General features: G+C 42.9%; 1 protein-coding gene across 1 annotated transcript; it reads left to right on the forward strand.

The window, feature by feature from the left end:
- On the forward strand, positions 1-14332 carry LOC139419392 (zinc finger protein 11-like). The gene is made up of 4 exons (XM_071169338.1): positions 1-217; positions 8963-11807; positions 12472-12532; positions 13948-14332. Exons 1-2 carry the CDS (start codon positions 1-3, stop codon positions 11107-11109), a joined length of 2364 nt encoding a protein of 787 aa, XP_071025439.1. The 3' UTR covers positions 11110-11807; positions 12472-12532; positions 13948-14332.
- Positions 14333-16458: the final 2126 nt, after the last annotated feature.

The following is a 16458-nucleotide window of genomic DNA, read 5'->3' on the forward strand; positions in this document are numbered from 1 at the left end:
ATGTCCAAACTACAGCTGTTGAATGTGTTTATCACCGAGCGTTTAACAACAGCAGCAGTGGAGATATTTGGTTCAGCAGAAAAGACATTAGCAGAGTACCAGGAGCGACTAACAACAGCAGCAGTGGAGATATTTGTTGTGGTGGAAAAGACGATCGCAGAGGTTCAGGGAGAGAACGACCGTCTACGAGGGCTTCTTCTGGGTCATTTAGGAGCAGGTTCGTAGTGATCAAAAATAGTATGCAACTGATGTTAAACCACGCAACTGCTGTTCAAAACGTGTTTTCTAAATCACACTAGTTAGTGGCCAGCCCAATCTGTACCACTGCCATCATGTGCCCACTAGGGTCGCGTTATGACCTAACGTTTTGGAACAAACATGCCTCTGTGAGATAAATAATAAGATAACTTTCTGCAAATGAACGAGGCCCAGGTATTAAGTATCAGAATGTGGGATATTTAGCCAATATGTATCGTTACATGTCGATAATGATAAAGAGCCGATGATGATAATGTAAGATTTCACCCAAATAAGTTACATCGCGCTTTAATTGCCGTACAGAACCGTCAGTGGTCACCAACCTTTTCTGAATAAAAAAAAACGTAAGCCCATTAACCAATTAAAAACTGTTCTGTAACAATGAGGTTTGTGCAGTAGGTTATAGGTCCAAAATATTATCACTGCATATAGGCTATAATTGAATTGCCCTGCCAATGTTGTTAATCTCAGACCATTTTGAAATTATATATTTAAATTTTTTTTTAAAAAAAGCTAATGGATCATTTGTTTTATAACTTGTGATGCACAACTAAATGAGCATAATCATTTGCTTTTTTTTTTACTGGACTGATGTTCTACATCTGATGATCAGTCTTGGGGGGGGGGGGGGGGAGCAGTGGTGAGACTGCCTCATCGTCCCTCCACTCAGAAAAGGGGACACAGTCTTTCAGCTGATGAAGTTGTTCTGCCTTACACACCAATTCATGTTGTTACTCCTATGACCAGAGAAAGTAAAAATGATTCCTTGATATTAATAAAAAGACGTGCCGCTAATAATAACAACGCAAGTTTATGGGAACACTTTGCTACTCATTCATTACAGCTGCAGTGCTGGTTGTAGTGTGAGTGAAAGTAGGGAGAAATGTGCATTTTATGGCTTATAAAGGTGTTGAACAAAGTGTTGAATACGACGGCTGCTGAATCTACTGCCAACAGCGCGAAAACAAATAACAAAATAGGAACACAAGGCTTTATTGTTACAGAAATGTTTGGTGATCGACTAGGATTTTTTTTTTTTTACCTTTAACTAGGCAAGTCAGTTAAGAACAAATTCTTATTTTTAATGACGGTCTAGGAACAGTGGGTTAACTGCCTGTTCAGGGGCAGAACGACAGATTTGTACCTTGTCAGCTCGGGGGTTTGAATTTGCAACCTTCCGGTTACTAGTCCAACGCTCTAACCACTAGGCTACCCTACCGCCCCAAATGCTTTGGTGGTCGACCAGTCGATCGCGGTCGTACGATTGGTGACCACTGGTGTACTTGAACAGAACCATTGGACGTGTCTCAATCCACTGAATCTAGAGTTTGTATTTGTGAGACAAGGATGGATCTTTTTGCGCAATGGCTACCAAACTTTTTATAGTCCCATACCCCTTCAAACATTCAACCTCCAGCTGTACCCCCTCTAGCACCAGGGTCAGAGTGCTCTCAAATGTTGTTTTTTGCCTTCATTATAAGCCTGCCACAGACATACTATCTGATACATTTATGAAACATAAGAATGAGTGTGAGTTTTTGTCACAACCCGGCTCGTGGGAAGTGACAAAGAGCTCTTATAGGACCAGGTCACAAATAATAATATAATAATAATAATCAATAATTTTGCTCTTTATTTAGCCATCTTACATATAAAACCTTATTTGTTCATCAATAATTGTGAATAACTCACTCACTGTTTGAAAGGATGCACAGAACTCTGCAATTTTGGGTTGTGTTGTAGAGAGTCTCTGTATTAAATAATTTTCCACACAGTCTGTGCCTGTATTTAGTTTTCATGCTAGTGAGGGCCGAGAATCCACTCTCACATAGGTACGTGGTTGCAAAGGGCATCAGTGTCTTAACAGCGCAATTTGCCAAGGCAGGATACTCTGAGCGCAGCCCGATCCAGAAATCTGGCAGTAGCTTCTGATTAAATTCTATTTTCACAGAGCTGCTTGTTGCAATTTCGATGAGGCTCTCTTGTTCAGATATCAGTAAGTGGACTGGAGGCAGGGCATGAAAGGGATAACGAATCCAGTTGTTAGTTAAGAAGTTGTCTGTTTTGGGAAAGTTCCTGCGTAATTGCGCACCCAGCTCACTCAGATACTTCGCTTTATCACATTTGACATCGTCCGTAAGCTTGTTCATTTGCTCACAAAAAAAATCATACAATGATGGAAAGACCTGTGTGTTGTCCTTGTTAATGCAGACAGATATGAGCTCCAACTTGTTAGTCATAGCCTCCAGCCTGGATTCAGATCATTCAGGTGAGAGAAAACATCACCCAGAAAGGCCAGTCGTGTGTGAAACTCGTCATTGAGCAAGCGATCAGACAAGTGAAAAATTATGGTCAGTAAATAACTTTAAACTCATCTCTCAATTAAAAAAAAAGAAAACGTGTCAATACTTTACTTTGTATGTTGTAAAAACATTACATGGTCGCTTCCCATATCATTACATAATGCAGAAAATACTCGAGAGTTCAGGGACCTTGCTTTAACAAAGTTCACCATTTTCACTGTAGTGTCCAAAATGTATCTCAGGCTGTCAGACATTCCCTTGGCAGCAAGAGTTTACCCAAGTGGTGTCGGTTGCTTGTACGCACGTTACCCCTCCACTATGTCTCTCTGTCATGGTTTTTGCACCATCAGTACAGATACCAACACATCTTGACCACCAAAGTCCATTTTATGTCACAAAGATGTCCAGTACTTAAAAAATATCCTCTCATGTTGTCCTGGTTTCCAGTGGTTAACAGAAGACGATGTCTTCCTTAATTGACCCCCCATAAACGTAACGGACATATACCAGGAGCTGTGCCAGGCCCGCCATGTCTGTTGACTCATCCAGCTGTAAATCATATATTTCACTGGTTTGTATGCGAAGCAGTATTTGTTTCAATACATCTCCTGCCGTGTCACTGATGCATCGTGAAAGTGTTGTTTGATGAAGACATTGTCTGTATAGTTTCTTTTGTCCTTTTCCCTCAACATTGTCCCAGTCATATCCACTGAAGCAGGAATAATTAAATCCTCCACAATAGTATGGGGCCTGTTCTAGCTACTCGGTACCTCACCATATAAGACGCGTCTAGCCCCTTCTTATTAATGGTATCTGTTGCTTTTAATTCTCGCTCAAAAAACTCCCATGGCTTATTTTTCAAATTGGCATGTATTGTTTCTAAATGTCTGCGCAAGAGTGAAGGTTTCATTGAGTTGTGATATAGTACTTTTGCACATGTAACACACTGTGGCTGAGGAAAGGCACTACTCCTAGTATAAGTGAACCCCAAATCAATGTAGTTCTCATCATATTTGCGGCTCTTCGATGGTCCAACGTCCCTGTCTGTTGTTCGGGGCTCACCCGGGTTAGGGTGCAGTAGCTCTTCGGCTGCATCAGATTCACAACTGTCAGTGTCCATGCTAGCCGGGCTAACAACAAATGTAGAATTACTGATGCTAGCATTGGATGTGCTCGTGGAAGCAGAACAACTTGTGTCATGACAGGTGCAGGTGTAGTACTGTTGGTAGTAGCAGTACTACCAGTAGAGCTGGTATGTGTCTTTTTTTTAACCAGTTAACCATTTCCGAGCAAACAGAATGAGCAGCAGCTACATTAGTGGAATTCCCGTGAGAGAGTAAGGGTTAATGTGATTGGATGTTAATCATTTGACTAGGCTACCTGTATTTGACATTGTATTGTTATTTCGCTGAACACTAGATGGTTACATTTTTGGCAGTGAAACGAGGCTACTCAGGTGAGGGGTAAAAAACCTCACCCAAATGTATAGCCCCGTTGGAAAATATAAATGGACTGTTTGAAAATGTGAATATAAAAATAAATAAAAACATTTGTTTAAAAAAAAAAGTCACATTTTTATTTGGTGTACCCCTGACAGCGTTGCGCGTACCCCTTGGGAATACCAATTTGAGATGGGGTTCTGCATATGACCACTAGGGGGCAATGCAGTTCAATATACCGCAGTCCTGGTTAACTACCACTAGTTACCACAAACACAAAGTCATAAAGCCTCCCTATTTCTAAAATGTATCTTCTTAAAATGTGATTTTAAACCTAATCATACTGATAACATTATGCCTAAATTAAGTTCAAAAATATCATTTTTGTTTTTATGAAATAGCTTTTTTTGACTGTGGCAGTGGTAACTAGTGTAAACCCTATCAGATGGCTCCCACCCACTCAGTAACGATGGTATTAATGCTGTTTTAGGTTCTCTGTTATGTTCTTCTGCTCCATGTTCTCAGTTGTCAGTACGCACTTCATGTCCCACTTCTTATCAATGCGATGGCTTGTTGCAGTGATGTGTGACAGAATGTTCATAGACATCCAACAATCTGTTAACGCCACGTTATGGTGTTTGAGAGCTCGCGCTTTGTACTTGCACTTGCAGAGGAATCATTTTCTCCATCAGGGCTGTCTTGGTTTTTCGACATGGCATCTTGTAGTCTGGTTCTAGATATACCATTAGGGTATTGAAGCCTCCATTCTCTACCATCCATCCTTCATCCTCTACCATCACCCATCCTCTACCATCCTTCATCCTCTACCATCCATCCTTCATCCTCTACCATCCATCCTTCATCCTCTACCATCCATCCTTCATCCTCTACCATCCATCCTTCATCCTCTACCATCCATCCTTCATCCTCTACCATCCATCCTTCATCCTCTACCATCACCCATCCTCTACCATCCTTCATCCTCTACCATCCATCCTTCATCCTCTACCATCCTTCATCCTCTACCATCCATCCTTCATCCTCTACCATCCTTCATCCTCTACCATCCATCCTTCATCCTCTACCATCCTTCATCCTCTACCATCCATCCTTCATCCTCTACCATCCATCCTTCATCCTCTACCATCCATCCTTCATCCTCTACCATCCATCATTCATCCTCTACCATCCATCCTTCATCCTCTACCATCCATCCTTCATCCTCTACCATCCATCCTTCATCCTCTACCATCCTTCATCCTCTACCATCCTTCATCCTCTACCATCCATCCTTCATCCTCTACCATCCATCCTTCATCCTCTACCATCCATCCTTCATCCTCTACCATCCATCCTTCATCCTCTACCATCCATCATCCTCTACCATCCATCAGACAAGCCTGCATCACAACTGTTCATTTGCACAATTTCTCTCATTCAGTGTTTCTTGTAAATGTCCAAACTCACTGAAAATGCCATCCAGTAGCTACTAGCTATGCTTGTATAACTTTGAGCCTTATTTGCCTGTCTTTGCAATTAGTTTATATTCGTTTTCGCATGTTAGCATTCTGCTAACAGCATCTGTGATTTCGCTATTAGTTTGTGCTAATTTTGTTAGCATACTGGTAATAGATGCCAAATGTTCTTTTTAATTTCATTTACTTTTAAAACTCTGACAATATTTCATTACATTTTTCTTTTTCAATGTCAATTTTCATATTGTTAAGTTAGTGTAACCAGCTATCTAAACTTGTAGTAATCATGGTAGAATTATCGACAGGGAGGGGGCACCATTGATTTTTGTTGGTCTCTCTCACTCGGATATCATATTAAAAACTGCGAAGAATTGCAGGAAATTAGCTGTAAAACTTCAACATAAATATGTGCCACATGGCAAAATGTTTAGAATTGCAGGAAATGAACTCTGATACACCTTTTCAAACCAACACATTTCCCCCCCCCCCCACTAACTGCAGCATCCTGATACGTTTTTGCTAACTTTTCTTGATAGGTGTTGCCGGCAACAAGCCCTCCACTTTTATTTTCGCCAACTCTTAATAATTTCATTTTTTTTTCTTATTATATTTGACGTCATCTGAGGTGTTTGTCATCGGTTGAGACACAGCATACTTTTGAATACACCGTGTCATTTCAATCATAGAAACGGAATTCATAGAATGAATCTATCGCTTCAGACCTCTGCAATTTAGCATGCTACGCCATTACCATTTTAACCTCCAAATTACTATCAGTAAGATGGCTGATCCAACCACTGTCGAATGTCAACTTGAATGGGGAATGTCTGTTCTATTATCTATATTTCTATGGTTTCAATAGGTTTCCTATAGAAAGATTGACAGTTTCATTTGTAACAAATGGATATTCCCACTCAAGTCAACATTCTTTGATGTGTGGACCATCTATCCATCTCTGTGGTACCATTTTTGAAAGTTGAGATGTCAGCCATGAAGTCTCATGCTAGGCTGGGTTATGCAAAATGGGTGAACTTTTAAAGTAGTCTGACCCACCAAGTGACTCTGTCAAGATGTCTGCTTTCACAGCGCCTCAGAATGGGACTTGACTGAGTTTCTAAAATAAATTATACCCTATAATATCATCAATCAATCAAATGTATTTATAAAGCCCTTTTTTACATGTCACAAAGTGCTGTACAGAAACCCAGCCTAAAACCCCAAACAGCAAGCAATGCAGATGTAGAAGCATGGTGGCTAAGGAAAAACTCCCTAGAAAGGCCAAAACCTAGGAAGAAACCTAGAGAGGAACCAGGCTATGTGGGGTGGCCAGTCCTCTTCTGGCTGTGCCAGGTGGAGATTATAACAGAACATGGCCAAGATGTTCAAACGTTCATAGATGACCAGCAGGGTCAAATAATCACAGTGGTTGTAGAGGGTGCAACAGGTCAGCACCTAAGGAGTAAATGTCAGTTGGCTTTTCATAGCCGATCATTAAGAGTTGGAGACAGCAGGTGCGGTGAGCGTACTTAAATTCACACAGTTCACCAGATATAACAGACTGACACAAACTATTGCAGCATAAATACTGGAGGCTGAGACAGGAGGGGTCGGGAGACACTGGCCCCATCCGACGATACCCCCGGACAGGGTCAAGCAGGCAGGGTGTAACCCCACCCACTTTGCCAAAGCACAGCCCCCATACCACTAGATGGATATCTTCAACCACCAACCTACTACCCTGAGACAAGGCAGAGTATAGCCCACAAAGATCTCCCCCACGGCACGAACCCAAACCCGGACAGGAAGATCACGTCAGTGACTCAACCCACTCAAGTGACGCACCCCTTCTAGGGATGGCATGAAAGAGCCCTAGTAAGCCAGTGACTCAGCCCCTGTAATAGGGTTAAAGGCAGAGAATCCCAGTGGAGAGAGGGTAACCGGCCAGGCAGAGACAGCAAGGGCGGTTCGTCGCTCCAATCATAGGACCTACTGAAGAGATGAGACTTAAAGGTTGAGACCGAGTTTGCGTCTCTCACATGGGTAGGCAGACCATTCCATAAAAATGTAGCTCTATAGGAGAAAGCCCTGCCTCCAGCTGTTTGCTTAGAAATTCTAGGGACAGTAAGGAGGCCTGCGTCTTGTGACCGTAGCGTACGTGTAGGTATGTACGGCCAAATCAGAGAGAGGACCAAATCAGAGAGATAGGTAGGAGCAAGCCCATGTCATGCTTTGTAGGTTAGCCGTAAAACCTTGAAATCAGCCCTTGCTTTGACAGGAAGCCAGTGTAGAGAGGCTAGCACTGGAGTAATATGATCAAATTTTTTGGTTCTAGTCAGGATTCTAGCAGCCGTATTTAGCACTAACTGAAGTTTATTTAGTGCTTTATCCAGGTAGCCGAAAAGTAGAGCATTGCAGTCGTCTAATCTAGAAGTGACAAAAGCATGGACAAATTTTTCTCCATTTTTGGACAGAAATTTTCAGATTTTTGTAGTGTTACGAAGATTGGGGAAAAAAAGCTGTCCTTGAAATATTCTTGATATGTTCGTCAAAAGAGAGCTCAGGGTCCAGAGTAACGCCGAGGTCCTTCAGTTTTATTTGAGATGACTGAACAACCAAAGGTTAATTGTCAGATCCAACAGAAGATCTCTTTGTTTCTTGGGACCTAGAACAAGCATCTCTGTTTTGTCTGAGTTTAAAAGTAAAACATTTGCCGCCATCCACTTCCTTGTGTCTGAAACACAGGCTTCCAGGGAGGGCACTTTGGGGCTTCACCATGTTTCATCAAAATGTACAGCTGTCTGTCGTCCGAATAGCAGTGATTGTTAACATTATGTTTCCGAATGACATCACCAATAGGTAAAATATATAGTGAAAACAATAGTGGTCCTAAAACAGAACCTTGAGGAACACCGAAATTTACCGTTGATTTGTCAGAAGACAAACCATCCACAGAGACAAACTGATATCTTTCCCATGGATAAGATCTAAAACAGGCCAGAATTTGTCTGTGTAGACAAAAGAATGTGGTGATCGATGGTATCAAAAGCAGCACTAAGGTATAGGACCACGAGGACAGATGCAGAGCCTTGGTCTGACACCCTTAAAAGGTAATTTACCACCTTAACGAGTGCAGTCTCAGTGCTATGATGGGGTCTAAAACCAGACTGAAGTGTTTTGTATACATTGTTTGTCTTCAGGAAGGCAGTGAGTTGCTGTGCAACAGCTTTTTCTAAACATTTATAGCCAGGGGTAGGGCATTTTGTCTTATGCAGAATTATGGGATATTAGAATCCTCTAGAACTGAATGCAGGTGGTTAAGAACTTCCTCTTATGTAATATTGTAAATATGAAGTAGCAAAATGGGGCTAGTAAATCACCTGCTGCAGTTATGTTGCATTAGTTCAGAGAATTCTGAATAGACTTCAGTGTGAATATTTGTAATTGTTTCTTGGGTGCTAGCTACTTATTTCCTTTCCTCTCTCTCCAGATCCCCAGCAACTAAATCTCCCCGAAGAGGAGGTTTCCCCTAAGCAGCATTGTGAGCAGGAGTGGAGCCCTAGTCCGGGGCAGGAGGACCCAGAGCCCACACAGATTACAGAGGAACAGAAGGAACTCAGGACCAGTCAGGAGGAAGAGCAGCTTCAAAGACTTAGGTCTGCTACCACAGAGGTTGTACAATTGATATTTATTCCTCCCTGTGTGGAAAGTGACTGTGACCAGGACAGCAAGACGGACTCTCTACCCTCCAACACAACTGAACAGACCCAATCAGCATTGGATGACGAGGACTACAGAGCATCACAACTATCCAGTCACTTTCATCCCCTCTCTACAGTAAATCCACACTGTTCTGCAGCTCTGAGTGAAATCATTGTAAGTATTGATGAAGACGAGGGTGAAGAACTACCGTCAAGGTCAAAGAGAACACGGGAAAAGAAAAAACAAATCTCTCAAGTCTGCACTGAGGCCAAGACAACCAGTGAGCTGAAAGCACCTTTAAAGTCTCACACAAACAGGAGACCATGCAGGTGTCGTGTGTGCAGTAAATGCTTTAAGACACCAGGCCCTTTAAAAGTACATTGGAGAATTCACACAGGGGAGAAATCACACCGCTGTCCTTTTTGTTGTCGAAGATTTAAGTCATTAAACGTTCTACAACTACACCAGAAAGTTCACATTGGGGAGAAAGATAGACCACACCAATGTCCTGTGTGCTGTAAATCCTTTCATAGCACAGCTTCTTTAAAATATCATCAGACAATTCACACAGGGGAGAAATCATTTAAGTGCCAAAAAGGTGGCAGATCAGTCAGATGCAAGTGCTACGTCAACAAGCATATGAGGACTACTCACCCAGGTGCAAAAACATACAGCTGTCCTGTGTGCAGTAAAAGCAGTCTAAAGGAACACCAGATGCTTCATAGTGAGAAACCCAATCAGTCTTCTGTGTGCAGTACAGACTTTATTAAATCCTTACCCAATTATAAAGTACATCAGAGCACTCACACAGGAGAGAAATCATTTAAGTGTCCCGTGTGCATTAAAAGCTTCGCAAGTGCAAGTCTTTTAAAAATACACCAGATATATCACACATCGGAGAAATCGCACAAGTGCAAAGAATGCGACAAATGCTTCTACCGCAAGGGGCATCTGGTCAGGCATATGATGACTCACACAGGGGAGAAACTTTATAAGTGCTCTGAATGTGAAAAACGCTTTGTATCATCGTCTGCTCTAAAAAAACACTGTGAAATCGAAGAGGACCCTGGTCGTCATGAAGTTTGTGACAAAAGCGTCATGTGGAAGGGAAGCTTGACGGAACACTTGAATACGCACACAGGGAAGAAATCATCTAAGCACCTTGTATATGAAAAAGGCCTCGCATCATCATCAAGTGTTCTAAAACGCGACCAACTGGATCACTGCGGAGGGAAACCAGAAGAGAATCAATCCGAGAGGGAGTCGTATCTCTGCAGCGACTGTGGCAAAAGTTTCAGAACAATGAGTTACCTGAGGGTGCATATGAAGACTCACACAGAGAGAGAGAGAGAGGTGCATAAATGTCCTGTATGTGGAAAAGGCTTCAGGTGGGCCTCTTCGCTAAAAATCCATCAGAGAATTCACACAGGAGAGAAACCTTTTCTGTGCACGGTTTGTAGCAAAAGCTTCACTTGGAAGGGAACCCTAATAGAACACATGAAGAATCACACAGGGGAGAAATCGCATCAGTGCCACGTCTGCAGCAAAATGTTTGTTTATAGCAGAAGCCTGTCTCGTCATATGATGTCTCACACAGGGGAGAAACCTTTTAAGTGTCCCGTATGTGGAATACGCTGTACAACATCAAGTCTTCTGAAATGCCACCAGCGAATTCACACCGGTGTGAAACCATATCTATGCAACGTTTGTAGCAAACAATTCACTTGGAAGGGAGGTCTGACACAACATATGAAAAGTCACACAGGTGAGAGACCATATAAGTGCCCTGTGTGTGAAAAGGGCTTTGTAACGTCGGGCGATCTGACACGCCACACGCGTGTTCACACCGGAGAGAAACCGTTTCGCTGCAAGGATTGTGACAAATGCTTTAGTCAGATCAGTTCCCTTAAATCACACATGAAGAATATTCACTAGAGAGAGAACACATAACAGTACAAAATGTGTCAGTCCCGAGGATGAAAGGTCCATTCTAATAGATACCGGTAAGGGCACAATATATCATGGTTGAAAGGAATGACTGAACTTAGAGAACATTGTCTATAGCCTACACTGAGTGTACAAAACATTAAGAACACCTTCCTCATTGAGTTGCACCCCCCCCCCCCCCCCCCTCAGAACGAGCCTCAATTCGTCGGTGCATGGACTCTACAAGGTGTCGAAATCGTCCCACAGGGATGCTTGCCCATGTTGACTTCAATGCTTCCCACAGTTGTCAAGATGTCCTTTTGGGTGGTGGACCATTCTTGATACACATGGGAAACTGTTGAGTGTGAACCCAGCAGCGTTGCAGTTCTTGAAACAAACCTACTACCATACCCCTGTTCAAAGGCACTTAAATATTTTTACACCCGGAGACTTACTCCACAGTGTCACCAGTGGCTCTAGTGTTATTTTGTTTTCATCAAGGAGTGTGATGCTAAAGTCTCGTGGCGAATCAGAATCAACAAACCCCTGTGTCATCAAGTTGCTTTGTGACAAGGCGTTATTATGTAGGTCTACGGTCTGTACAGGTCCAGGAGTGAGTAGTAGGTCTGTACAGGTCCAGGAGTGAGTAGTAGGTCTGTACAGGTCCAGGAGTGAGTAGTAGGTCTGTACAGGTCCAGGAGTGAGTAGTAGGTCTATACAGGTCCAGGAGTGAGTAGTAGGTCTATACAGGTCCAGGAGTGAGTAGTAGGTCTGTACAGGTCCAGGAGTGAGTAGTAGGTCTATACAGGTCCAGGAGTGAGTAGTAGGTCTGTACAGGTCCAGGAGTGAGTAGTAGGTCTATACAGGTCCAGGAGTGAGTAGTAGGTCTGTACAGGTCCAGGAGTGAGTAGTAGGTCTATACAGGTCCAGGAGTGAGTAGTAGGTCTATACAGGTCCAGGAGTGAGTAGTAGGTCTGTACAGGTCCAGGAGTGAGTAGTAGGTCTGTACAGGTCCAGGAGTGAGTAGTAGGTCTATACAGGTCCATGAGTGAGTAGTAGGTCTGTACAGGTCCAGGAGTGAGTAGTAGGTCTGTACAGGTCCAGGAGTGAGTAGTAGGTCTGTACAGGTCCAGGAGTGAGTAGTAGGTCTGTACAGGTCCAGGAGTGAGTAGTAGGTCTATACAGGTCCAGGAGTGAGTAGTAGGTCTGTACAGGTCCAGGAGTGAGTAGTAGGTCTGTACAGGTCCAGGAGTGAGTAGTAGGTCTGTACAGGTCCAGGAGTGAGTAGTAGGTCTATACAGGTCCAGGAGTGAGTAGTAGGTCTGTACAGGTCCAGTAGTGAGTTATTATGTAGGTCTACAGTCTGTACAGGTCCAGTAGTGAGTTATTATGTAGGTCTACAGTCTGTACAGGTCCAGTAGTGAGTTATTATGTAGGTCTACAGTCTGTACAGGTCCAGTAGTGAGTTATTATGTAGGTCTACAGTCTGTACAGGTCCAGTAGTGAGTTATTATGTAGGTCTACAGTCTGTACAGGTCCAGTAGTGAGTTATTATGTAGGTCTACAGTCTGTACAGGTCCAGTAGTGAGTTATTATGTAGGTCTACAGTCTGTACAGGTCCAGTAGTGAGTTATTATGTAGGTCTACAGTCTGTACAGGTCCAGTAGTGAGTTATTATGTAGGTCTACAGTCTGTACAGGTCCAGTAGTGAGTTATTATGTAGGTCTACAGTCTGTACAGGTCCAGTAGTGAGTTATTATGTAGGTCTACAGTCTGTACAGGTCCAGTAGTGAGTTATTATGTAGGTCTACAGTCTGTACAGGTCCAGTAGTGAGTTATTATGTAGGTCTACAGTCTGTACAGGTCCAGTAGTGAGTTATTATGTAGGTCTACAGTCTGTACAGGTCCAGTAGTGAGTTATTATGTAGGTCTACAGTCTGTACAGGTCCAGTAGTGAGTTATTATGTAGGTCTACAGTCTGTACAGGTCCAGTAGTGAGTTATTATGTAGGTCTACAGTCTGTACAGGTCCAGTAGTGAGTTATTATGTAGGTCTACAGTCTGTACAGGTCCAGTAGTGAGTTATTATGTAGGTCTACAGTCTGTACAGGTCCAGTAGTGAGTTATTATGTAGGTCTACAGTCTGTACAGGTCCAGTAGTGAGTTATTATGTAGGTCTACAGTCTGTACAGGTCCAGTAGTGAGTTATTATGTAGGTCTACAGTCTGTACAGGTCCAGTAGTGAGTTATTATGTAGGTCTACAGTCTGTACAGGTCCAGTAGTGAGTTATTATGTAGGTCTACAGTCTGTACAGGTCCAGTAGTGAGTTATTATGTAGGTCTACAGTCTGTACAGGTCCAGTAGTGAGTTATTATGTAGGTCTACAGTCTGTACAGGTCCAGTAGTGAGTTATTATGTAGGTCTACAGTCTGTACAGGTCCAGTAGTGAGTTATTATGTAGGTCTACAGTCTGTACAGGTCCAGTAGTGAGTTATTATGTAGGTCTACAGTCTGTACAGGTCCAGTAGTGAGTTATTATGTAGGTCTACAGTCTGTACAGGTCCAGTAGTGAGTTATTATGTAGGTCTACAGTCTGTACAGGTCCAGTAGTGAGTTATTATGTAGGTCTACAGTCTGTACAGGTCCAGTAGTGAGTTATTATGTAGGTCTACAGTCTGTACAGGTCCAGTAGTGAGTTATTATGTAGGTCTACAGTCTGTACAGGTCCAGTAGTGAGTTATTATGTAGGTCTACAGTCTGTACAGGTCCAGTAGTGAGTTATTATGTAGGTCTACAGTCTGTACAGGTCCAGTAGTGAGTTATTATGTAGGTCTACAGTCTGTACAGGTCCAGTAGTGAATTATGTAGGTCTACAGTCTGTACAGGTCCAGTAGTGAGTTATTATGTAGGTCTATGGTTTCTCCACCTTTGTTGGCGTAGATAAAGTCTATAAAAGGTAGAGATGTACGGTCTCCCCCGAACCCATTCTTTTTCTCTTTTGCTTTTAATAAAAAATAGGATTAACGGAACTGTCTACAGCTCACATTCATGGAGGTACACGCCGGTAACAACTCTTAACATGTATTCTAGCAGCTGAATTAGCTAATGTGTTTTTTTTTTTAACGATTGTGTTTTGCTTTTCATTTATTGTTGTGTATAATGTTTAGTTTAATGTGTATATTGTGTTTTGCTGTGCATTGGCTCACTGTCAAAATAAAGGTGAAATAAAAATTATTTGGAGGTCTTTGGGGATTGCAGCCAGAATAGGGTGACGTGGGAGAGATTTTAAAAAAAAAAATTGTTGTGATGCATTTTAATGACCATGTTTGATCGCAACAAGGAAGTACGCAGCGAGTCCGATTGCGAGTGACGATGTTGATTTTATTCAACGCTTTAGCCTCACGGCTGCTTTCGTCATGCCACATTCACACGCAGAATTATGAAACTTAACATTCTGGACTTGCTAACTGGTTGGAACGCGGCATGTGTAGAACTACCACCAGTTAACAGGTAGGACATTTCCAGAGACCGACTAACCACGTGAACATTGCATTAGTTTTAGCAGAAGCACCTCTGGGAATAGTGTTTCGGCTTGAATTTCAAATGGGTCACCAACGAGGGGGGTTCGATTCATTTCAATGGGTCACCAACGAGGGGGGTTCGATTCATTTCAATGGGTCACTAACGAGGGGGGTTCGATTCATTTCAATGGGTCACCAACGAGGGGGGTTCGATTCATTTCAATGGGTCACCAACGAGGGGGGTTCGATTCATTTCAATGGGTCACTAACGAGGGGGGTTCAATTCATTTCAATGGGTCACCAACGAGGGGGGTTCGATTCATTTCAACCGGGCGCCCGTGTATGTGTGTTTTGCACTTGCTGAAAGTTGATTGCATTCCATTTGGATACGGTGTGGCAATACCAATGGTTTGTTTACATGGCAGGTTAGGTGAATTAGAATGAGGATAGGAAAAGGATCAAGGTTAAAGCCAAATGAATGTACCTCTTAAATGTTGTAACAATGCGGAGGGCTCCGCATTGACATGATTGGTTGACGGTATGTGAGGGGCGGGAGTTCCTGTAGCCCAATAAGCTAAAACGCGAGGCATTCACTTTGGATGTGTAACGTCAGGTAAGTCATTCTTTGAGAGCCTAGTTCACTGAACTACCTCTGTTACATACACACCTCCACTGGGTAACTGGCTGGATCCACCAACCTGATGAAATTACTGTTGTGGTTAAATACTTATTTTCCACCATAATTTGCAAACAAATCATTAAAAATCCTATAATGTGATTTTCTGGATATTTTTTCTCATTTTGTCTGTCATAGTTGAAGTGTACCTATGTTGAAAATTACAGGCCTCTCATCTTTTTAAGTGGGAGAACTTGCACAATTGGTGGCTAACTAAATACTTTTTTGCCCCACTGTATATATAATATGAAGTATTTTAATATATATGTATATATATTTACACATTTATATACATATATTACTCATATACACTGCTCAAAAAAATTAAGGGAACACTTAAACAACACAATGTAACTCCAAGTCAATCACACTTCTGTGAAATCAAACTGTCCACTTAGGAAGCAACACTGATTCACAATACATTTCATAAGCTGTTGTGCAAACGGAATAGACAGAAATTAGTGGAAATTATAGGCAATTAGCAAGACACCCCCAATAAAGGAGTGGTTCTGCAGGTGGGGACCACTTCTCAGTTCCTATGCTTCCTGGCTGATGTTTTGGTCACTTTTGAATGCTGGCGGTGCTTTCACTCTAGTGGTAGCATGAGACGGAGTCTACAACCCACACAAGTGGCTCAGGTAGTGCAGCTCATCCAGGATGGCACATCAATGCGAGCTGTGGCAAGAAGGTTTGCTGTGTCTGTCAACGAAGTGTCCAGAGCATGGAGGCGCTACCAGGAGACAGGCCAGTACAACAGGAGACATGGAGGAGGCCGCAGGAGGGCAACAACCCAGCAGCAGGACCGCTACCTCCGCCTTTGTGCAAGGAGGAGCAGGAGCACTGCCAGAGCCCTGCAAAATGACCTCCAGCAGGCTCAAACGGTCAGAAACAGACTCCATGAGGTTGGTATGAGGGCCCGACGTCCACAGGTGGGGGTTGGGCTTACAGCCCAACACCGTGCAAGACGTTTGGCATTTGCCAGAGAACACCAAGATTGGCAAATTTGCCACTGGCGCCCTGTGCTCTTCACAGATGAAAGCAGTTTCACACTGAGCACGTGACAGACGTGACAGAGTCTGGAGACGCCGTGGAGAACGTTCTGCTGCCTGCAACATCCTCCAGCATGACCGGTTTGGCGGTGGGTCAGTCATGGTGTGGGGT

The sequence above is a fragment of the Oncorhynchus clarkii genome, chromosome 10 (genome assembly GCF_045791955.1).
Source record: "Oncorhynchus clarkii lewisi isolate Uvic-CL-2024 chromosome 10, UVic_Ocla_1.0, whole genome shotgun sequence".
Taxonomy (NCBI): domain Eukaryota; kingdom Metazoa; phylum Chordata; class Actinopteri; order Salmoniformes; family Salmonidae; genus Oncorhynchus; species Oncorhynchus clarkii.